The 24098-nt window shown below is 50.4% G+C and overlaps 3 protein-coding genes across 6 annotated transcripts; 1 reads left to right on the top strand and 2 right to left on the bottom strand.

Annotated features, from left to right (window-relative positions):
• The first annotated feature begins 1973 nt into the window (after window positions 1-1973).
• On the top strand, window positions 1974-6371 carry Tmem150a (transmembrane protein 150A). 3 transcript variants are annotated; one of them, XM_041642489.1, is made up of 8 exons: window positions 1974-2174; window positions 2717-2898; window positions 3331-3378; window positions 3642-3728; window positions 4576-4643; window positions 4931-5058; window positions 5216-5393; window positions 5620-6371. In XM_041642489.1, the coding sequence occupies exons 2-8, from the start codon at window positions 2834-2836 to the stop codon at window positions 5859-5861; spliced, it is 816 nt and encodes a 271-aa protein (XP_041498423.1). In that variant the 5' UTR covers window positions 1974-2174; window positions 2717-2833; the 3' UTR covers window positions 5862-6371. The 3 variants fall into 3 exon arrangements, with proteins under 3 accessions (XP_041498423.1, XP_041498438.1, XP_041498430.1); XM_041642504.1 differs by lacking the exon at window positions 1974-2174 and adding an exon at window positions 2190-2636; XM_041642496.1 differs by lacking the exon at window positions 1974-2174 and having other exon boundaries at window positions 2190-2898.
• Window positions 6372-7128: 757 nt separating this feature from the next.
• Rnf181 (ring finger protein 181) lies at window positions 7129-8874 on the bottom strand. Its single transcript, XM_041642517.1, has 5 exons — window positions 8714-8874; window positions 7915-8042; window positions 7639-7748; window positions 7416-7490; window positions 7129-7272 (listed from the first exon to the last, which is right to left on the bottom strand). The coding sequence occupies exons 1-5, from the start codon at window positions 8836-8838 to the stop codon at window positions 7213-7215; spliced, it is 498 nt and encodes a 165-aa protein (XP_041498451.1). The 5' UTR covers window positions 8839-8874; the 3' UTR covers window positions 7129-7212.
• Window positions 8875-14421: 5547 nt separating this feature from the next.
• On the bottom strand, window positions 14422-23841 carry Vamp5 (vesicle associated membrane protein 5). Of its 2 annotated transcripts, none has more exons than XM_041640707.1 (3): window positions 23700-23841; window positions 15432-15569; window positions 14422-14859 (listed from the first exon to the last, which is right to left on the bottom strand). In XM_041640707.1, exons 1-3 carry the CDS (start codon window positions 23700-23702, stop codon window positions 14689-14691), a joined length of 312 nt encoding a protein of 103 aa, XP_041496641.1. In that variant the 5' UTR covers window positions 23703-23841; the 3' UTR covers window positions 14422-14688. The 2 variants fall into 2 exon arrangements, with proteins under 2 accessions (XP_041496641.1, XP_041496650.1); XM_041640716.1 differs by lacking the exon at window positions 23700-23841 and adding an exon at window positions 19195-19250.
• Window positions 23842-24098: the final 257 nt, after the last annotated feature.

Raw genomic sequence — 24098 nt, forward strand, 5'->3', positions numbered from 1 at the left:
GGTGACCTCAACACCATGTCAGAATAGTCAGCAGTGCTTGTGAAGATGGGATAGAGAGACAAATCCAACTCAGTAGGATGCGGTGAGCTTTAGGAATTGCAAAGCTAAATAAATGTCAAGGCCATGGAGTCCTGTCGTAGCAGTACTAGGACAGAGGCAGGATGATGGTCAAAAGTTAAAGGCTAAATTGAGCTTGGTGAAGCATACCTTTAATCCCTGGGCGAAGAGTCGGAGATAGGCAAATCTCTTGAGTTGAAAGATTATAATTTGGGGGCTAGAGAAATGGCTCAGCGGTTAAAAGCACTTGATAATCTTCCCGAGGACAAAGGCTCAATTCCCAGCACACAACCATAACTCTAGTCCCAGAGGATCCATTACAAGGATGTGGTGCACAGACTTGCAGGCAAAACACCATACATAGAAAGGAATAAAAAAATCACATATAATTTTAAAAATAAAAGGTCACCAGCCAGATACAAGGAGTTCCAGCAGCAGAACTACACAGTCCCTATCTTGAGGGGAAGGAAAAAAAAGCTAACCAGGTGTGGTGCTACATGCCTGTAATCCTAGCACTCGAGGCCAAAGCCAGAAGGATCATTAGTCTGAGACCAGTCTGGATTACATAATAGACACTATGTGGGGGGAAGGGGAGCAGCTTTCAGCGATAGGTCATAGTCCTGTTTGAACATATAAGAAGGTACCTGGCTAGGTCGGAATGCAGTGGGACAGGAAGATACTACTTCTGTGTTACTGAGAGCTGAACCTTTGTCCCTACAGTCAGAAGCTGGGCTGGATTTTATACCCACCACCACCACCCCTGTCCATTCAGCCAAGCTCGTCTTGTCCAGTAATGATTGCACAGTCATGTTTCTCGATCTTGCTTTCCCTAATAAGTCCTGGTGGTAAGGGGGAAATGGCCATTCAGTGGTTTCCTATACAATACATTTCTGTCCTCCATTTGGCTCCCCGCAAGGTTTCTCCTCTTGAAGCCCCAAGCCCCAATCCACAGCGTGTTCTGCTCTATTTGCTTCAGCACAAGGGACTTTGTGAAGCTAACCTTGGTTTCACCAGTCTATCTCCCGCCTCTACCAGCCTGAGATTGTGCTCCCTTGGGATAATGACTCTCCTAAGAGTGGTCTCACGGGGACCCCACTGCTCGGCTGCCTCATAGGCAGAGCCAGGCACACCTATCACACCACAGGACATAGCCTGCCCTTTCCTTCATGGAGAGAATGTTCCGGGTACACTCTCAGCCCATCAATTGAAGGGAGACTAATGGGTAATTTATTCCCTATTATCTCTTCCCAGATTCCATTTAGTCCCTCACCTTTCCCTCTAGCAAAGAGCACCTGGGTGTGTTCATCTTTACTGGCCCTACACAGGCACCTGTATGTATTTAAAATGGATATCCTTTAGTACCCTAAACCTTATTTAAGTGTTGAGTCGTTAGTCGGGAAACATCTTGAACACAGTGACTTCTGGCCAGTACTCTGTGTTCTTGTATGCCCCCAGAATAAAATTAAAAGCAGCCTTCTTCCAAAGTTTGCTAATGGGGCGGGTCGGAGGGAAGCGGGTGGGGTGGGCAAAACCAAATCCAACATGCTTTGGGTTTCCTAAGCCAGGACCAGGTTTGATACTTGCCTTCTCATCCACCTGCCTCATGCCTGTCAAGATTGTGGCAGGCTTGGGGCGCCACATTGAGGTAGGGGAGAGCCTCCCCAAAGCCTTGACAGTCGGCCGAGGCAGTGGAGGAAGGCTTCTTTCAGCCACGTGTACGATGACAGCCACAGGCTACAGTCACGGGCGGAGCTGCAGGGTCGGCCAGCCCGCACTCCCACCGCAGGAATGACAAACACAACTGCCCTCTAGATCAGAGGTGTCCGGGCCATCGCCCCCGGCGCCCAGGTCCCCTGGACTTAGGGTACCGCCCACGTTTCCCCCGTGACATTGCCGCGGGGGCTCGGGAGTTGTAGTCTCGGGCGGGGCGCCGGCACCGGGGCCGGGGCTACGCGGACTCCACGTCCCGGCGGGCGGCGCGGCGGGCCTGGGGCCGCCAGGGGCGGGGCCGCTCGGCCCTTTAAACCTTTCAGGGCTGCTCCGAGGGCCGCAGCTGGAGACGCAGCCACGAGGGGGCCGAGCAGGGAGCGGCAGCGGCGGCGGGGCGCTCCGGGGAGGTGCGTACTGGACTTCTTTTCTCTCTCGGCCACTAAGGGTTCGCCTTGGGGAGCCGGACTCTGGAGGGAGGGGAGTTGTCGCTGACTGCAGACTCCTACCCAAGCTGGGGTCCCTGTGCCTACCCGAGCGAGACCCGGTCGGGTTTCCCTCGAGAACCCGCCCCTTTGCCGGGGCGCGGTGGTCAGGTGGTTTGCCCGCACGCCAACGCCTCGCAGCCGCTTTCTCGGCCGGGCGAACCCTTCCAGGCTTTCCTTGGCATGATCCCCATGATTGTCCTAGCTCCAGCCTCCACCGAGCCGGTGTCCCTCAGGTCGGGGAGCTTGGCTCTCTTTCCAGATGTTACAGCCTTGCCCGAGGGTCTCAGCGCGCCGGTGGCATTTGAGTAAATCTCGCGGAGGCCCCAGATGGATAGCCAGAGGGTGCCACGATCTGGACGCTCGAAAGCCCAGGGAGAGCTCTGGGTGAAGTGTTGCCCACCCTTCCCCTCCCCCCGCCCTGGCCAGTCACCAGACCCTGGACCTTGATCTCTCTCCCCCACCAGGCCAGGGCAGCTGATGATTGTGGCTGAAATATCTCAAGGTAGCTGGGCCTGCCCCCTCTTCCCCACCTACCTGTTGTCCTTACCCCCAAACCACCACCACCCTGGCTCCACTCCCTCATGACCGCCTGGATCCTCCTGCCTGTCAGCCTGTCAGCATTCTCCATCACGGGCATATGGACAGTGTAAGTAAGAGGAGTGTGGGTCGAGGGGGGGGGGGGGGGCTCTAACAGGACCTTGATTGCACATAAAAAAATCTGTTGAAAAAAAAAAATCTGTTGACCTGTTTGTAGGCTCCAGAATGGTAGGTACCCAGGGTCACTCTGTCTCCAAAGCTTGGCCTGATTCCTGGGCACACAGCCTCGTGAGACAAGCTGGCACCACTGCAGTCCAGCAAGACAGCTCCGACATATACTTCTAGGCAGGACACCTCCAGAGGGTCTTTGGTTGGAGGCAATTCTGCAGGGTCTGCTATAGCATCAGTACCTACCTCCTCACCCCACCAAATGACAGCAGGGACAGTGAGGCTGAATTAGGTCAAAAGTCAAAGAGCCAGTAGGGGGTGGCTGGGCCTGAAGAACCATGGGGACAGGTGACAGGAAGTTCTGCTTCCACAGGTATGCCATGGCCGTGATGAACCGCCACGTGTGCCCAGTGGAAAACTGGTATGGAACATTCTGCAGATGGCCTCACTCTCAAGTTCCCTTCATCTCTGTCCCTCTTTGAGCCCACAAGCCACATGGAGACCATAGTCCTCACTGCTGTTCCCTGACATTGGTCTCCAGGCATGACATCCTACCCGCCCATCCACTTCCCATCATCCCTTCATCCTCTTTACTTATGCTCCAAGAAGGCCCTGGGGAGGTCGGAAAGATTTCCAAGGTTTTGAGATACCCCTTCCCAGTCTACCCTGTGTCCTACCTGCCAGGTCCTACAACGAGTCCTGCTCTCCTGACCCCACTGAACAAGGGGGCCCTAAGACCTGCTGCACCCTTGACGACGTTCCTCTCATCAGGTAGGTCCTGGAAACTGGACAGACTCTAGGTCCCTCTGCACTTCAGAAACCCCCTCAAGCAAAGGACTATCTCTGGATCTCAAGATGAAACACACTTAGCCAAGTAATATTACCAAGGCTAGTGGCAAAGGGCTATACTCCTAGCACTTGAGAAGTAGGAAGATGAATTCCAGACCTGCCTGTGCTGTGTGAGACCCTGTCTCAGGGAAGAACAGAGACAAGGGAGCCTGGGCATGTAGCTCAGTACGTAGCTCAGTTGGCAGAATGCTTGCCTGGCATTCACAAAACCCAGCACCACATAAAACTAGATGTGGTAGCCCAGGCCCACAATCCCAGCACTCTGGAGAGTAAGGCAAGAGGGTCAGAAATTCAAGGTCATCCCAGCTAGTTTTTGGCTAGTCTGAGCAATGTAAGACCCTGTTTCAAAGGAATAAATGCACTACTTGCTATTTCTAGGACTGGGCATTCTGCTGAGTTTTATATGCCAGTAGTGCCTTTCCATCCATCTTCAGGTTAGGATCTCTTTTCACTTTTGATGTGGAAACAGAGGCTTGGAGATACTCATTCTGGTTATACAGCTAGCCAATGGAAGTACCTGGATTTAAGGTCAGCACTTCTGAGTGCCCAAAACAAGCTCAAGGAGATTTAGAGCAGCTGCAGGCTGCAAGGAGTCTCAGATCTGCCAGGCACCTGGGACACCTCTTTATCTCTCCTACACGTGAGCTCTATTTAAATCAGAGGCTCCCTGCTGAAGGACCAAGTACAGATAAAGCCCCCTCAGAGGGTGTGGGAGGGGTGAAGAGGGCCATGGGTACTCCTGCCTCACTGTCCTCACCCCTCCCCTCAGCAAGTCTGGAACATATCCCCCAGAGAGCTGCCTCTTCAGCCTCATTGGCAACGTGGGTGCTTTTATGGGTGAGTGATACTATAACATCCCTACCTTCATCTCCAAAAACACCCAGAAATGTTTACTCTGATCACCAAGAGCTGGTGAAGGGGCAACTTCTCTCCAGTTCACTGAAGACCAGATGCTAACTAATCTTAGCTGCCCTGGATAAAAGCCTGGCACTGGCGGGAAGGACACAAAAACAGTCCTACCTTCTTGTCCACAACCTTGTAGCTCTCAGCAAGAGGCTGGAGAGCAGGCTGGGAAGGTTGGAGGAGGGCCAGGAACTGGCCACAGCATTACTGTCTTCCCCTAGTGGCCCTGATCTGCCTCCTTCGCTATGGGCAGCTCCTGGAGCAGAACCGGCACTCCTGGATTAACACCACAGCACTCATCACAGGCTGCACCAATGCTGCGGGCCTTGTGGTGGTCGGCAACTTTCAGGTGCCTCCTCCCTACCTCCCCTTAATAGGGTCTAGCTGCCTGCATGGGCAGCGCCTGGGGGCTGATCCAGGAAGGGAGGGGGTGAGGAGGGAAAGAGAAGCTTTGGATGGGGAAGAGAGGTGGGGCTACTTCATGGATTAGCCCCTGTCTGAGCCAGGTGGACCATGCCAAGTCTCTACACTACATCGGAGCCGGTGTGGCCCTCCTTGCTGGGCTGCTCTTTGTGTGCCTGCAATGTGTTCTCTTCTACCATGGGGCCACCACCACCCTGGACCTGGCTATGGCCCACTTGCGAAGTGTGCTAGCTGTCATCGCCTTCATCACCCTGGTCCTTAGTATCCTTCTGGGACAGGGTAGCCAGGACTTCATCCCCTTAGCTCAACCCTTCTCCCACCCAAGTCGGGGGTAGGGGTGGGATCTTGAGCCCAGTGGCCGTTGTCCTATAGTCTCCTTATGAGGTCTGAGCCTTTACCTCAGCATACTTAAATATACGGGATGGCTGAACAGTGCTGCCAAGTCCACACATCCCATTGAACCTTTCCTTAACCCTACCTACTCCAGGTGGAGTCTTCTTCTTCCACGAGAGTTCTCAGCTGCAGCATGGGGCTGCCCTGTGTGAATGGGTGTTTGTCCTCGATATCCTCATTTTCTATGGCACCTTTAGCTATGAGTTTGGGACAGTCTCCTCAGGCACACTGGTGGCTGCCCTGCAGCCCACCCCTGGCAGGGCTTGTAAGTCCTCTGGGAGCAGCAGCACCTCTACCCACCTCAACTGTGCTCCTGAGAGTATTGCCATGATCTGAGTCTGGAGGGTGGCTGGCCCAGCCTCCGCGGTACCCACACCCTCTACCTTCTTTGCATTTCTTTTGTACCAAAAACAATTTTTTAGAGTATTGTTGGGATCTAGGCTTCCTCACTCTTGGAGAAGTGGCCATCCAACATCCACCTGTGCCATAGAGGAGCGTGGTCTCACCAGCTGCTCTGCTCCATGTCCTGTTACCCCATACCAGAGCAGTATTTTGAGTTAAAGGTCACCTGTCCTCACTTGCCCTGCCAGCCCTTCAGGTGCCTTCTACTCCCAGTGCCAGAGCCAGACCACTGGGGTTTCCTGTTGCAGGAATTGGGGGCTGGGGCAGCGGGGGCCCATAAGTCTGGATGATGGGAGGAGCATGCCTTAGCATAAGGGAAGGCCCACCCAGCTGCATTTGGGTTCTTCACTCTGTCCCTCACTTCCTTTAGGGCAAATAACACAGCAGAACCACATGAGTATTTTAGTACTTTTTTTATATCTATTAAAAGAATTCTAATTTGCATGTTTGCAGTCTGTTCTGGAGAATCAGGGAGGGTCTGATCCAGTAGGTAGGGATGAGAAGAAACCCTTTCATCCTGGAAAGATTCTTGAGGGTTGCCAGTAACTAAGAGTGACAGGTGCCATCTAAATACATCAGAAGGGTCTGGACATGGTGGTACATACCAGTAATACTAGCAATGGGGAGCTAGGAGGTAGAGGATCTCCTAAGTTCTGTATAGACCAGGCTCAGCCAGCCAGGGCCACATAGAAACCCACTCTCAAAACCTTGGCCCCCTTTATGAGTCTAAACAAGCTAAAGACCTGGCTTGGCTTTGTAGTCTTAATTTCTTTCCCTGCCCAGTCTGGCTTGAACTTTGATTTCTTGATACCCGGGGACTACAGGGACAGGATACAGAGAGCAACTTTTACAATGTTAAAAGTTTTCTCTGTGGAACTAAAGAACACCCCCAGGATTCCAATGTTAACTAAAGGTTCCAAGGTTAACTAGATTCTTCCGGAAGGGGGTGGTGCAAGTTAGTTATCAGTTTCAAAAAGCTACAAAGTGCCAGGCCCTGACACAGTCTGACTTCTAACCAAGAACACTCAGACCCAAGCCCTGGCTGCTACCAGGGCCCCACCACCCAGAGTCTAGAGCCAGCAGAAAGGGAAATGCAGCCTGGCACCTTCTACCATTTGAGACCTTTGCCATCTTTCTCATTAGCAGCAGGGTTGAGGATGCAGAGCCCCTGCTCGGGCGTGTGAGCAGTGCACCTGCAGAGTGGGTAAAGAAACCTTTAATGAAGACTCTAAGTGCAAAAGGGCATAGATGTCACAGAGGCCGAGCTCACAGCCCTGATGGTGCCTCACGTGTACATGGCTCCATGGAGGTTCTCCAGGCGGTGCTGCTGCTGCTGCCGCCGAGCCTGAAAGAAAGACAACAGGCTGGGCAGGGCCAGGCTTGAATCCTGATGGATAGGGCCACAGAGCAGCTGTCATGGAGTCTGCTGAGGTGGAAGGACGGGTGACCAAGCCCACTGTATCCCTCCACAAAATCACCAGCCCCTACCTTGTCTTTCTTGTGCTCTTCGTAACTATCATCATCAGTGGGCAGCTCATGGCGGCACAGGGGGCAGGAATTTGTCTAGAAAAATCAGGACAGTATTCCAGCATTTTCCTGCTCCAGATTTCCACCCCTGCTCCTACCCTTCCTTAATTCCCATCTCAGTCCATAACCAAAATTGAAGTTTCAGAATTGGTTATCAGGGCAGGGTAAGGGCTGGATGAAATACCTTACTTAGCCAGGGCAGAATGCAGTTGGAATGGAAGAGGTGATGGCAGGGCATCTCAATGACAGTCTCCTCCTCCTCAAATTCCAAAAGGCACACAGGGCACTTGAGCTCTTGAAGAGGATGTGCTGATCAGGAGAACTGTTAAGGCCCCACCCAACCTCCCACTCAGACCCAGACTTGGCTTAGAAAACTAACAGGCCAGATTGCGGTGGCTTGGGGGAGATGGCAGGTCTGGCTTATCTGCCCTAAACAGAAAAGACGACCTTGTATCCTCACCAGCCTTGGCGCTACCGATGACCGTTCTGGGGAGGCTCTCTACCACGGCCTTGGCAGCTGGTGGAGGCAGGTGGTGTTCCCAGTCTACCAGTCCCAAGTCCTCAAAGTCCATCCTATTAAAGAGTGATCTGAGGAAGAGGGGGTAATGTCACAACTAAGGAAACCACACATTTTTGGTCCCCTTAACTCCCTAGACACAGACAAAAACACGTGTCCTAGCTAATAATAACCAGTACACAACAGCAGCTCAGGAAAAAAAAAAGGCGGGGTGGGGGCGGGACGACGCCTCCCACAACACTTGGGAGGCTGTGAGTTCGAGGCCAGCCTTTTCTAGGTATTAAGTTCCAGGCCAGTTAGGGATACATAGAGACTGTCTCAAAACAAAACACAAGAAAAACACCAGCACGGCAGTGTGACCACACAACTCTAGCTCGCTGCTCATTCCCATTTTACACGAAGTAGCGGTCTCAAGGAAGTCGTTCAGTAATGACCGGGTAACGCCAAGTTGATTCCGGGGCGGCAGTGGACTTCTGTGCCAGCTTACTGCTAGAATCTATCCAATTTACGCGCAGAAACACAGGTCGTGTCCGCTCCCCCGTGACAATCTTCTCCGGTGTCTCCCTCTGCGACTCCCACCCTTTCCAGCTCAGTCCTTCCCACGATCCCCTGGCGAGTCCTGCTCATTAACGGCCCAAATTAATGACTCCCGTCTACTCGCGTTGCCCAGACTAACATTTCCATATTATTCATCCCATCTCCCAGGTTACCCGCCCTCTCCGCCAAGCCCCAGCTCAGAAACCTGCTGCCCGGGGCCCAGCTCCAAGCCCCGCGCACTCTCCTCGCGAGCTCCAGCAACATATTGTTGCGGGCCTCGCGATCAGGGTTCAACGGCTCGCAGTCGTGCTCATCAAAATAAGACGCCATGGCTGCCGGGTTGCTAGGCTTGTCTGACACAGCTCTAGGTTGCCGCTGGATAGCCGGATGCCGCCCTGGCCAATAAGCGAGCGGGCTTTGAGAGGGCAGCCAATCAGAGAACTCGTGGGGTGGGCTTAGTGGCTCGCTGGCCGCACAGAGGCACGGAAGTACAGATTCAGTCGCTTCTCATTGGTCAGAAGAGTCAGGTGACCAAAGGTTAAAGCCAATAGAGTTGGAGAACGAGGGAATTCCGGGGAGTTTCCCGGCGTCACGCCCCGAGAGCCCTCACCGTGTTCCACAAGTGGAAGTGCAAGCCGGAAGTCGTTTTGAGTCTTGTTGGTTGAGTTTCCCGTCATGCCCCGCCTACTCCTCGAGAGGATAATTCCCACGCATTTGTGATGCTCTGGGTATAAAAATAAAGGGTGGAAGGGCTGGAGAGGAAGCTCAGCTGACCCAGGTTCTAGTCCCAGCACCCACAGGCGGCGCTCAACCATCTGTAAGACAATTTCCAGGGTTCCGACACTCGGCGGGCACCCGGCACGCAAGGACTGACAGACAGAAGGGCAGCAAAACACCCACACACACATTTAAAAAAAAAAAAAGTACATTTAACCCCAGAACTCAGAAGGCAGAGGCAGGGGGATTTCTGTGAGTGTGAGGCCAAACATAGCTACAAAGTGTGACCCTGTCTCAGTCAATAAAAGTAAAAAACATAGCCTGGCGGTGGTGGCGCACGCCTTTAATCCCAGCACTCGGGAGGCAGAGGCAGGCGGATCTCTGTGAGTTCAAGGCCAGCCTGGTCTACAAGAGCTAGTTCCAGGACAGGAACCAAAAAAACTACGGGAGAAACCCTGTCTCGAAAAATCAAAAAAAAAAAAAAAAGTAAAAAACATAAATAAGGAAAGAGGAAGAAGACAAAATCATGTATGGTAAGGAACTCAAATCGGTCAATTTACAACCTCCTGCAACTCCAGTTCCAGATAACCCCTCTGTCTCCCTTCTTCCCCATACCTACATTCAACTGGCAGAAACACATACACAGTTATAAAAATAAATTCCCCGCCCAAAAAACCCGCAGAGGCAGGCAGATCTCTGTGAGTTCGAGACCAGCCTGGTCTACAAAGAGAGTTCCAGTACAGCCACAGTAAAACCCTGTCTCGAAAAACTAAACCAAACCAAACCAGAACAAAAAAGTGACAGCCCGAGGATGGTTACATGGTTACATAGTAAGAGTCTTAAACAGGTTAAGCTGGAAGGTTGGGGTGGGGGGGGGGGGGAGTCACTGAAGAGCATGGCTCAGCAGTTAAGAGCACTAACTGCTCTTCCAGAAAACCTGGGTTCAATTCCCAGTACCCACATGGCAGCTAACAACTGTCTGCAACTCTAAGATTTGACACCTTCTCACAGGCAAAAGCAACAATGCACAAAAAATAAAAATTAAAATTAAAAAAAAAACAGGATAAAAAGAGAGACACAGAACAAAAACCCATATCTGATCACTGTAATTGTCTGATACTGTAGTGAGGTACCTTCTGCTTTTTTTTTCTCATGGGGGCTTAACTGCAGAGCCTGCAAGCACCTGCCCTATCATGGAGCTGCGCCCTCATTACCTCTGTGCCCTTTTATATAAATGAAATCTGAGCCCCCAGAAGTGGCTTACCCAATGTAAGTGTTGCTGACCTACTTAACAGTACAAAGGGATCTCCTCCATCTTTCTCAGCAGAGGAAGATGATAATAAACCCAGGGAAGGAAACAAATTCTTAGAGCAGGCATGGTGGTATATACCTGTAATCTGAGAATTTAAGAGACCATCTTGGGCTTTTAGGGAGACATTGTCTCTAACAATGACTAATAAGCCAGTATGACCCTTACTTGACATAAACTAGGGTCATCTGGGAAGAAGGAACCTCCACTGAAAAAATCCTCCATCCCACGAGCCTGTAGACAGTCCTCTTCCTGATTAGTGACGGATATGGAAGGACCCAGCACACTGCAGGCAGTGACACCCCAGCACTGTATAGGGAAGCAGACTGAGAAAGCGGGCAGCCGGGTTCCTAGGGAACCTCTTAATTCACCGCTTCCCTATACCCTTGTCTGTAAAACAGTGATGGTGGAGAAGTAGCGCCCACCAAGGACTTAGCCTGGCACGTGGCAGAGTGAAGACAGGGTTCACTGGGCCTCCGCTCCAGTTCTTGCCTCAGTTCCTGCCCTGATTTTCTGTGCTGACTTCCCTTCATAATGGACTACAATTATAAGTTGAAATAAACCCTTTTCTCAACAAGTTGCTTTTGGTCATAGTGTTTTATCACAATAGAAAGGAAACACTGCCAGACAGTGGTGACACATGCCTTTAATCCCAGCACTCAGGAAGATCCCAGCACCAAGAGGCAGGGGATCTCTTGTGAGTTTGAGGCCAGCCTGGTCTACAGAGAAAACACCAAATAAATAAATAGAAGCAAACAAAACAGAAATTGGCACTAGGACTTGGGTATTTCTATGACAGATCTGAACATATTATCTGGGAAGACTGGTAAGGAAGTGTTGAAATAGGAGTGGCGGGCCACTTCCCGCCACCTGGCTAGCTTTACCCAAAATAATTACACGGAAACTGTATTTTTTTAAACACTGCTTGGCCCATTAGTTCCAGCCTCTTATTGGCTAGCTGTTACATATTGATCTAACCCATTTCTAATATTCTGTGTAGCACCACGAGCTGGCTTACCAAGAAGGATTCTAGCCTACATCCGTCTGGGGTTGGAGAATCATGGCGACTGCCTGACTCGGCTTCTTTCTCCCAGCATTCTGTTCTGTTTGATCCACCTACCTAATTTTCTATCAGGCCAAGCAGTTTTTCTTTATTAGTTAACCAATGAAAGCAACAGATAAGATACAAGACCCACCTCCATCAAGGAAGTTGGAACATTGGGCTGGAAAAGTTGTTAAAGTCTTAGAACTTAATGAACTTGTGGGAACTTGGAAAATAATGCTGACAGCCATGCAGCTGATGAAGGCCTGGCTTAAAGACATTTCAGAGGCAAGTTTGAGAGTCTGTTGCAGGGAACCGCTTGTTAGTCCCAGCTGCCCAGAACCAAAATAACCACACAGAGACTATATTAATTAAATCACTGCTTGGCCCATTAGCTCTAACTTCTTATTGGCTAACTCTCACATATTAATTTAACCCATCTCCATTAATATGAGTATCACCATGAGGTCATGACCTACCAACGAAGTTCTAGCATGTCTATCTCTGGCAGTGGATCCACAGCATCTCTGACTCTGCCCTTCTTTCTCCCAGCATTCAGTTCCATCTCCCTGCCTACCTAAGTTCTGCCCTATCAACAGGCCAAGGCAGTTTCTTTATTTATTAACCAAGAAAAGCAACACATAGACAGAAGGACCTCCCACACCAAGAGTCCCTTAGAGACTCTGCCAGGGCTGTTTGTGAGATATATTTGAATTGAGAATCTGTGGCTTAGCCGGGTGGTAGTGACACACATCTTTAATCCTAGTACTCTGGAGGCAGAAGCAGGCAGATCTCTGTGAGTTCAAGTCCAGCCTGGTCTACAAAGCAAGTTCCAGGACAGCCAGGGATAACCAGAGAAACCCTATCTCAAAATAAAAAAAATACAAACAAACAAACAAGCAAAAACAAATCTGTGTCTCTGGTCAGCTGGGGCTGAAGGCCCAGTGGTGATCAACAAGAGACTGGCACCACTGAGGTGAATCTTAGCTCTGCTAGGACAATCCATGCTGGTTAGCCAGAGCTGAGAAACTAGCGGCGATAAAGAGGAGATGAGCATTGTTATTTTTGTGTTTTGTTTTTTCAAGACAGGGTTTCTCTGTGTAGCCCTGGCTATCCTGGAACTCACCCTGTAGACCAGGCTGGCCTGAAACTCACAGAGATCTGCCTACCTCTGCCTTCCAAGAGCTGGGCAAGGTGTGCACAAACATACCAGACCAGCTACAATGCCACAGTATTTTTTTAAAAAAATTATTTATTTATTTTTATGTATATTGGTGTTTTGCCTGCATGTATATCTGTGTGAGGATATTGGAGTTACAGGACAGTTGTGAGCCGCCATGTGAGTGCTGGGAATTGAACCCCAAGTCCTCTGGAAGAGCAGTCCGTGATCTTAACTGCTGAGCCATCTCTCCAGCCCCCAACTCCACAGTCTTTACTCACCAGATCAGTTTTGAAACGGCATCTCTTATTGACTTGGCGCTCACCAATTAGGCTAGGCTGGGGGTTAGTGATTCCCCAGGGGTTTGTCTGTCTCTACCTTCCCAGTTCTGGATGTACAAGGCCACCATATTGTTTATTGTTTGCTTGTTTATGTGTTGAGAGAAAGTCTCACTGTGTAGATCAGGCTATCAATCTCACAGAGATCTACCTGTCTCCACACCCCCAGTGCTTAGATCAAGGTTAATGCTATCATATTGGACTATACACCTGGCTTTTTAAAAGGGTTTCTGGAGATGTAACTCAGGTCCCTGTATTTTCAAGGGAAACACTTTATGGGATTATTTCTCAGCATGTTTTCTGTTTGCTTAAAGTGTGTGTGTGTACACTTAAGTGCAGGTGCCCACAGAGGGATGCTCTTCCTGAAGCTGGACATACAGGTAGTTATGAAGTGTCTGACTTGAGAGATGGGAACTGAACTTGCAAATGCGGGTTTTCTGCAAGGGCAGTATGCCTTCTTAACCACTGAGCCATCTCTGCAGCCACCTTTTTGCTTTTGAGGCAGGGTCTCACATAGTCCAGACTGACATTATCTAACTGTAGCCAAGGATGATCTTGACATTGTAATCTTCCTGCCTTTATGTCCTGAGTGCTGGGACTATAGATGTGTGCGCCACCATCAAAGCCAGGACTTTGTTCATACTAGGCAAGCACTCTTAAGAACTGAGCTGGATTCCCAGCAAGCCCGTTCTTCTCTGTTCTTCCATCTGGAGTCCTGTTGGTCCTCTGACAACCCTCAAGACGTCAGAAATGATGGATTTTCATTTTCCACAAAAAGGTCTGTTTTGTGGGCTGCTGTGTCCATGCCCCTATATTACATAAAGGTCTGTCTGTGAAGGGCAAGATCAAGGAGGAGAGGAAAGGAAGGAGGTATCCTAAAGGAAAATCTTTTTTTCTTTTTAAAATTACATTAAGAGCTAGAGAGATGGCTCAGTGGTTAAGAGCATTGCCTGCTCTTACAAAGGTCCTGAGTTCAATTCCCAGCAACCACATGGTGGCTCACAACCATCTGAAATGAGATCTGATGCCCTCTTCTGGCCTTCAGGCAGACACACAGACAGAATATTGTATACATAATAAATAAATAAAATATAAAAAATATTTAAAATAATAAATAAAGTTACATTAATTTAGTGTATATGTGTGTGTATATAGTATGTAGTATGTTTCTGGGCCCGTGGGATGTGTGTGTGTGTGTGTGTGTGTGTGTGTGTGTGTGTATGAGGTATTTCTGTGTCTGGAGTATGTATGTACACATCTGTGTCTGTGATGTATGTGTGTCTGTTATATTTCTGTGTCTGTGGGGTGTGTGTTAGAGAGAGAGAGAAAGAGAGAGAGCACTCTTTTAACCAAACAGCAGCTTTTACTCAGCTCCAGCGGTGCCACTTAGTAGGGCCAGTGCAGCAGGCTGCCCTCAAGGGCCAGTCCATGACATAATGGGGGATGTAGAGGTGCACACGTCCAAGATGCCCTTCAGCACTCAGTGGGGAGGCCCAGACAGACGCAAACACCAGGATTCCCTGGAGACCAGGACAGGCCTGTGCAGTCCTTCAGCCTCTCCTCCAGGCCTGGCTGGGTCAGTTCCAGTTCGTACGGCAGTTCCTACATCCAAGTCCTATGGTTGACTACTTTCCCCATCGCTCGTCGGAAGAAAGGTGACCAGCAGCACAATCAGGATGATGAGAAGGCCACCAGCCACTGCCAGCCCCAAGTAGACCCGGCACCGGATGTTCTCCCAGCGCTTCTTTTGGGCTAGAGTATTGGTTGTCTTGCTGAAGGCCAAACTCTGTGGATACCCAGAGACACCGAGAGAGAGTTAACGGTTCCACAGGACCTCAAAGGCAGCTCTCCATCTGCATGCCAGCATCCCCCTGTCCTGTTTGCTGCCCCTCCACTCACTGCACTCTGGAACCCTTCCGACCTGGCTCCTGACCTCAAACACTGCTGTAACACTTGACTCTTGACCCTGCTAGCTCACACCCACCTAGCCCATGACCGCTAGGAATGCACACAACTCCAAAGACTTCTTAGGTTTATTTGTTTATATTTGTTTGTAAGGCAGGGTCTCCTGCAGCTCTGGCTTGGACTTACTGTGTGACTGAGAATGAGCTTCAGGTCCTCTGGATCCCTTGAGTGCTAGCATCACAGGTGTACACTGCTGTGTTTCACGCCATGCTGGGGAGTGAGCCCAGGGCTGCACATGCTAGCTAAGCACCCTATCAGCTGAGCTATAGCCCCAACCCAAGTGTATCTTTCTAAAATCCTCTAGTAGGAAACCAGAAGTCCTAGACCCCATCTCTAGCCTCCCCACCACAGCCTAAGAGCTCTGTCCCTTCCCCATTCCCCGGGGCCACACACCATGTCCAGGAGCTTGTGCGAGCGCTGCTCCAGCTCTGCCAGCTTGCCATCCCGCTCTAGGACCTTTTGGTAATTGTCGAGCATGATTTCCGTCACTTCGTCCGCCTGCTGCTGGCATAGCTCCAATTCTTTCCCTGCCTGAGCACCAAGCCCAAGGTCAAGGATGCAAGAGTTCCCCACCCAGGAGCCTTCCTCCTGGCACAAAGGACCTGAACTCCCCGCTCCCCTACAATGTCTGGGTATGGCAGATGAGTAATAGCATCTTTTGTGTGTAAAGGCATGAGCTATTCAGGTTAAAGGGCTGCCTTCTGAACAGTTGACCTCCGGGCTCTTTGTTCATCCTCTCTGGATTTCAGTATCTTGGCTTCTTCTATGTTAGCTCAAACTGGGAACTTCCCGGGTCTCCACCTTCCCACAAAGCAGATGCTTTGTTCACCTGCTCCAAGATGGCATCTACCCAGTGTTGGCATCTGTCCTATGACTTCCCACTGACCCCAAGAAGTGGCAAAGAGCAGGAAGCCAGGCAAGAAAAAAAAATCCACTCCGCAGGACAGAAAGGTCATTGGAGACCAGGCCATATCAGCATCCCTGCCTAGAACCCCTCCCCAACTGAGCAGCTCATCTCTGCCTCTTTAGCTGACCAGTCAGGCCAGTTCTGCCTCTGAGCTAACCTACTCTCCACCTCAGTGACCACCTTCTATTTCCTCTCCTCCTGGGAACCTGAGACCCTCTGGCCTTTGGCCTCCAGCCTTCTAGTCACCCAGGACTTCACTGGGATCTGTAGTTTTCAATGGAATCCAAGTGACAATCTTTGGCACTGCTTCACCTAACCAAGAAACCCAGTTTGTTTTGGAGACAAGACGGGCACACATTTCAATGGGGGGGGGGGGGGTATGAAAGGAAAAGAGGGAGAGAGGGGAAGAGGGTAAGAGAATGGGGGCAAAAGGCTGCTGTCTCTTGATGTCACGTGCTGAGACCAGGAGCAGATCTCGTCAGGAAGACAAATACCAGAGGATTAGCAAACCACGGGAAACTCCCTCCCCTTAGCCTAGTCCTTCCCAGCCCATCCCTAATCTATCTCCTTTTCACAGAGCATCAACCCCCACCCCTTCCTGCCAGCCCATATCTCCCATTGTTCACAGCAGCAGACATGTTGGCATTTGACAGAATTCCACTTAAAACCGGAGAATACGTGTTGGGAGAGACCTGGTAGTCACAGAGGCTTCCCTCCTCCACAGGCAAGAATCCTCACAGAGGACCATCACAGCTGCCCCCCTGCACACAGCCCCAGCGCATTCCCAGCACATGAGTCCTCTCTCCACAGCTAGGTCACACGCTCCCAGAGGGAGAGCAGGGGGCAGCATCCTAGTCCATCCGCTGGCATCCTTAAGCCTGGGAGGCCAGCACAATGCTGATCACGCCAAGGACCCAGTAAAGGGGCCGGCTGTTAGATCGCCTATCCAAAAGGAACCCTTAGTCTCAAGAGAGGTTCTCCTGATTTGCTTATCTAGCTCAGCAGGAGTTTCGAGGGACAGGCACCTGAAACCCCAACAGGTCAATATTTACCCAAGAGCCAGAAAAACAGCTTGTTTTTAGGGTGGTGTGGGCAAACTAAGGAGGCAGAAGTTGCTCAGGGGCTGGAACCCAAGGCAGCAGTGAAGAGAACAGGGGACTCATGCGTCCTCCCATTCCTGAGTCACTTGTCATCCCCGCTGTGACTACTGCATTGTTGGACAAGGCTCCATTGTTTGAACCTCCCCACATCCCAGAACTCCAAAGCACAGATTTGGGAATGGACAGAACTTGAAAACGAGAATCACCATTTGGTGAGATGCTGTGGGTATTTTCGTTTTTATGATTGTAAGGGGACACAGATGTGGAGGTCAGAGGACAACTTGTCCACTTTCCCATGGATTCTGGAGATTGAACTCTGGTCAGCAGGCTTGTGTGGAAAGCGCTTTGCCCGCTGAGCCATTTCACAGCCCCTGTCTGTCTGTCTGTCCCCCACTCTGGGTAGCTTATGAGTGTATTGTTAGTGGTTTTGCTGGAGCACCTACTTGCAATGCACCCAGAGGCCAGAGGATGATGCCAGTGTCCTGCTCTGTCACTGTCTATCTTACTCCCTTGAGACTGGGTCTCTCACTGAACCTGGAAGAGTCTGGTAACCAGAAAGCCCTACCAATGCTGACGCACCAGTGACAGGTGCTGCTAACTACGGAGCCATAGCCCCAGCATCTTCCTATTTCTTTACCTTTTAACTTTTTCCTTTTCTTTTCTTTTTTCTTTTGACAAGGTCTTGTTTAGCCCAGGTTGGCCTCCAACGCACTATACAGCCAAAAATGACCTTGTATTTCTGCCCCTTTTAGTCTCATTTCGCAGTACCAGTACAAGTGTGCTCTACCATGCCCAGTGTATGTGCTGCTGGAGATGAAAACCCGGGGCTTCATTCACGCTCAGGCAAGCACTCTACCCGCTGAACTACATCCCCAGCTCTGTTCTTGTGTTCCAGATTCTACAGCTGTTGTTATCTTATTCCCATACAAAGGGTAAGCAGGCTCACTTTCTATGGAGAGCCGGCTGTGCTCCAACTATAGTCCAGAGCCTTTCTCCTCTCCAGCAAAGCCAGGCCTACGCCTATGGGGAGCCAAGATGGGCCCCAGACCCAAAAGGATACGTATGTTCCAGGGAACACAGCCACCAAATCCCAGCCCACTTTGGTCTCCTCAACCAAAGATAAAAAGGACCCTAACCATAGACACAGGTCTCTGCTCACAGTATGAAAGAGAGATTGCTAGGAAAAGTGTCAGGGAAGAGCTGAGCAAACAGAGGGCAAGGACCAAGCTGCTCTGTGCCACCTGTCACTCAGCCAAGGGCCTGGCAGCTGGCACACACATGACAGATATTTTCTGGATGAACTGTACCTGTTTTCAGGAAGAGCTCTCCCTAGCTGAGAAAGAGAAATATGTGGTGCCATCATAAAAGGGTAAAGTTCCACACGAGACATAAAGTGTCCTAGTCACCCTTGGAGTAAGGCGATTACAAGGGTCAGAATTGTAATCAAAAGGGCAGGTACTGGAATGGAGCTGGGTCATTCTGGCAGAGGCAGGGACACAGCCCACTAGTGAAGGGACCTGGCAGAGGGTGGAGAGGCTGGGCAGGGCTAGGGAAAGCAGCAGAAGTCAAGGGGTGGAAATCAGTGTGGAGGAAGTGATAAAACCCAAAAAAGTCAGGGGTGGTGGCATGCATAACTGGGGAATCTCCAGTCCCAGGCCAGCCTAGGCTATGTAGTACAATCTGTCTCAAAAACAAAACAAAAACATTAGGCATGACACACACCTGCAATCCCAACGCTTCAGAGACAGAGGCAAGAGAATTGAAAATTCTCAGACAACACGAGACCTTCGAGAGGCAGAGGCTGGGGTGTGTAGGCTGGGCAGATGGCTCAGTGGGTAAAAGTGCTTGCTCCTGAGTTCAGATCCCAAGCACCCATGTAAAAAGCCAGTTATGGTTGCACATCCTAATACCCCCAGCTACCTAGCGAGCAAAGGGAGAGGATTATTGGTTATGGGCTGCCATTCTGGCTCCAGGTTTGGTAAAAGCCTTAGTCTCAAAGGGATGTGGTAGAGAGTGCTAGAACAGGAACACACACACACACACACACACACACACACACACACACACGTGCTTGCGGAGAGCTTCAGACCTTTGATCTCTCATTGAGCACGTCCTCCCGCCCTGCCCAGTTTTGTTTCGTTTTACATACCTCTGGTTGGCATGGAATTCAATATATAGACCAGCTAGGCTGCTTGAACTCACAGATATTTCCCTGCCTCTGCCTCTTAAAAACAAGAAGTAGGGTGTGACCACGCGTGAACATAACCCTAGCACAAGGAAGGGGGACAGAGCACGTGACATGGTAGAGGAAAATTCCCAGAGCCTGCTAGCTCATACCCATGTAAAAACCGTGTGTATTGGTGAGCACTTATAACCTCATTGCTGGGGGCCTGGAAGACAGGAGGACCCGATCTCAAGAACAAGGTGTGCTGCCTCCCTCGCCTCAAATTCTACCTAGCTCTGCCACTTACCAGCTGATTAACTAACCTGAGGATGTGACCTTTCTGACCAACTACTTCCTCTTTTGTAAAGTGGTGGTAACTGCACTTACCTCACAGAGCTCATCACCCCAGCTCAGACTGTGGGATATATATTTTTTAAATATTTATTTATTATGTATACAATATTCTGTCTGTGTGTATGTCTGCAGGCCAGAAGAGGTCACCAGACCTCGTTACAGCCACCATGTGGTTGCTGGGAATTGAACTCAGGACTTTTGGAAGAGCAGGCAATGCTCTTAACCACTGAGCCATCTCTCCAGTCCCCTGTGGGATATATTATGAACAAAAGCCTAAGCAATACCTGACCCACACTAAATGCAAATAAATAACTAATTAGTATTAATGGAAACCAATTTTTCATCACTTTTCCTTTTTATGACAGACTTCTTTTTTAAACATAAGATTTTTTTTAGATTTATTTATTTTATGTGAATGGATGTTTTTCCTGCAGGTATGTGTGGGTACCATGTATGTGCCTGGTGCCCAAGAAAGACAGAAAAGGATTTCAGACTTCCATGGAACTGGAATTTTGGGTGGCTGTAGGCTGCCGTGTGGGTTCCGGGAGTCAAATCCAAGTCATCTGCAAGAACAACCAGTGCTCTTAACCGATGAGCCATCCCTTCAGCCCTAAGATTTATTTTAAAAAAATATTTATGGGGGCCAGAGAGAAGGTTCGGCGATTAGAAGCAGTGGCTGGTCTTCCTGAGGACCTTGCTTTGACTGCAAGCACCCATGAGATGGGTACAACCACCTGCAACTCCAGTTCCAGGACATCTAACAACCTATCTGGTCTCTTCAGGCACTGGCCATATGAACCACCTAAAATGGAGACTGGGGGCTGGGCTCAGGTCCTCTGTAGAAGCAGTCATTGCTCTTAACCAATAAGGCATCTCTCCAGCCCATTTTCTTTTTCTTTCCAGGATGGCCTTGAACTCACTACGTGTCTACCATCATGCGCACTTGGCTCCTTTTGCCCACTCTTTTTTCCGCCAAGATTTATTTATTCATTTTTTATTTCTGTGTGTATGGATGTTTTTGCTTGCATGTTTGTATGTGCACCATGTGCCTGCCTGAGGAAGTCAGGTTCTTTGGAACTTGGCATCTGGAGAGGGGTGGTTGTGAGCCACCATCTGGGTGCTGGGAATCTAACCCAGGTCCCTGGAAGAGCAGCACTGAGCCACCACTCCAGCCAACACCACCGCCCCCCCCCCACCATGAAGAAGTTGGGGACCTTAGTAAGGACATCTTAGGTGCGGGTATATGTTCCTCAAGAGAGTCACCTTTTCCTTTTCTTTCCTTTCTTACGAGATGCATAACCAGCCAAGGTCTTCCCTGTTGCACACTATCATCTTGTCTAAGTGGGGAACCTTCCGTGGATCCTCGAGAACTGCTGCTCTGACCCAGCCTCGGCTTTCTTTTGCTCAGGTCCCACAGGCTATTGAGATCTTGTTTATTTGTGTGGTCCTGGGGATTGAACCTAGGACGTCACATACTGCAGCCCTTTCAGAAATTCTAATTTAAAAAAAAAATGAAAGAGATTCTCAATAAACAGCACAGGCTCGCCTGAGACTTGGGGGTCCTCCTGCCTCTGCCCCTGAGTGTTGGGGCTACAGGCCTTAAGTCTTGAACACTAGCAACAGACACTTTTCAGTGGGTACATAACCTGAGCAGCACTGACCAGCTGTGCACGGGGGATCTGGCTCAGTCTTCACAATAACCCACTGGACAGTGTTATCATCCCTGTTTTACAGCCCAGAGTTGTCCGGAGTCAGTAGGTAACTGATCTGAGGGTAGAACGGCCAGACTCCAGGGGCCACAAGTCTAAACACTAAGCTAAACTAGTTACAGAGAGAGGGGGCTAAAGACTACCAGCCACTTGATGCTGGGTTCAAACGAGAGGCCTGTGACTACACACACAGATTCTGTCAGATGAATGACTTCAAGAATTATTTTTGACTGAGCATTGTTGTGGACCTATTTAATCCCAGAACTCAGTAGGCAGAGTTCGAGGCCAGTCCAATCTACATAGTGGGATCTTGTCTCAAGAAAAAACAAAAATAAAAACAAACAAACTAACTAAAAGAATTATTCAATAGCTGGGCATGGTACCAGATAATTGTAATCCCAGTACTTGGGAGGCAGAGGCAGGAGCATTGCTGCAGTTTCAAGGCCAGCTTTGTCTACATAAGTAGGTTAAGGGTTAAATAGCAAGACTGCCTCAAAAAAAAAATAGTTAATTCTAGTCAGGCGTGGTGGTTCAGCTTTATAGTGAGAGCCAACCTGACCTATATGAGACTTTGTCCCCCAAAAAACAAACAAGCAAGCTAAGTAATTTTTAAAATTATTTATAGTGAGGCTGGAGAGCTGACTCAGCAGTTAAGAGCACTTGCTGCTTTTCCAGAGGACCTGGGTTCATTTCCCAGCACCCAGTTGGTAGTTCACCGTCATCTACCATTCCACTATGAGGTGAACCAACACCCTCCTCTGGACTCCACATGCACTTGTGTACACAGTGCACATTCACACATGTGGGAAAAACATTTATACACATACGATCAAGTCTTTTTAAAAAACTTATTTATGGTTCTGGACAGATGGCTCCATGCATAAGGCTCCAGGGCACCCACATAAATGTCAAGCGGTCCATGTGCTCAGGGTGCAGGAACAGGGACCCCGAGGAAAAGCTACCCTAGACAAGCTGGAGAGCTCCGGGTTCAGCCCTAGACCGGGCCTCGTAATCAGAGCAGAGAGCTGTTGACTGAGAGAGCTGACATCAACCTCTGACTTCCATCTGCACCTAAACACGAACCTGCCCACACATGTGAACAAGCATGCACACCACACCTGTACACTGCAAAAAAAGATTGCTCGCTTTCCATCTTCCCAATCATCGCTTTGTTCTGTGCTAGTGGCACAAAAGAACTGCTATATCCTTTTTGACCCCGTGAGTCACGGAGAAGAAAAGGGAAGGAAAGGAAAGGGGTGGGGTAATTAGGTAGTCAGAGGGGTGGGTGGCAAAGGGAAAGAGGTGGAGCCAGAAAGGGGGACAAGAAGGGAGGAAGAGTTAGCTGATGGAGCTGGAGACAGGCTGGAGGAACAATGAGCCCCCTTCCTGGCTCTGAACCCCCTTTACCCGGAATGCACCTGTGAGCATCCCAAGGTTCTCCCATAGAGCCAGATAGCTAACCTGCTAACCTTCGTTTCAGCTCCCCAGGAGCTGAGGGCGCTCTGGAAGCCCACCCCCTACCTCCTCCCATCTCTTACCCTGCACTCTAGGAAGTGGGCTCTCAGCTCGAGCCCATTCTCAGAGACTCCCTCAGTTTCCTGGTGTGGCCTCAAAGCTTAGGACTACTTTCCTGCCCCACTTCCCTTTCCTGCCTCCCGTTCCCTAGAGACGAAGCCATCCAGGCATTGCCACCACTAGCCAGGCCCCATCCATCCAGCCTTAGAGGACTGAACTTGCTTCCAGTCTGGCCCATGCTCCCAGGAGTCCCAAGGGGAGGGGCATCCTGGCACCAGAGGTCTCCGGCACCTTGGAAATGGCAGGTCTGCAACAGGTATGGGTGACTTAACTCAGGATTATGTCACTAGGTAGAGGTTAGGAAAGAGTCAGCCTGTGTCACACTGATAATTTCAAGGGACTTTTCTAGCAAACAACTTATTTTCTCTTTCCCTGGGGAAAGTGTTTATCCTTCAGCAGCCGGCCTACAGCGGACCTCGCCCAAGCATCTACTCAGGTTTCCAGCCCTTGGGCCAGCACTGGCGCTCTGAGCCCCAGGAAGACCTGTAGAGGTCATCACATTACCTACTACTTCTTAGCAGAGGGTTCTGAGTGTCTGGCAACACCAACCATAAACATCTCCTTTAACCTCTCAAGGACCTACTAAGGTAGGTAGGTATTGCTGCTGCCCCTACTTTATGGCACGGAAAAGAAAGCTTGTGGAGGTTAAGTGTCTTGCCCGGTATTGGGGCAGGAGCGTGGGAAGCTGCAGTTCCGCTCACTCCGCCCCGACGGGGCGCACTCTGAGTCCCTTATACCCGCTGCCTGCAAAGTTTGGGTCTGGCCCATGCGACCAGTGTGACCCACACCCCTGGGGTTCGGGCTCCCACCTCACGCCCCTGCACAATCGCCCTTTGCCCCTGCCCATCTCACCATCGCCTCTGCAGCCGCTGCCGCCACAGCCTGCTTGCCGGCTCCGGCTCCTCTGCCCTGTGCGGCCTCGGTGCCCGCGGTCCAGGAGGAAGCCGCGGGGCGGGGCGGGCCCGCGGGCCAAGGAGAGGGGGGGGGCGCGACTTCTCAGAGAGGTGCCCGACCCGGGCAAACCGAAAGCGACAATAGGGCCCGTGGGGCGCCTCCTACCGGGTCACCAGCGTCCGACTTCCGATGACACCCCAGCCTAGTGAAAAGGGAATGTTTTTTTGGATCTGCGACTGCAAAAGAAGTTAGCCAGGGAGGCGTCATTCTGTCATGCAACAAGCATCTGTGAGTGCTAAGTGCTTGAGATGTCATGGACACTCCAGAATGGGTGTTTGTCACCTTGGTGAGCTCATC

Source organism: Microtus oregoni, unplaced genomic scaffold (assembly GCF_018167655.1).
Source record: "Microtus oregoni isolate MIOR12 unplaced genomic scaffold, Mior012 000002F_ref0000024, whole genome shotgun sequence".
Lineage (NCBI taxonomy): Eukaryota > Metazoa > Chordata > Mammalia > Rodentia > Cricetidae > Microtus > Microtus oregoni.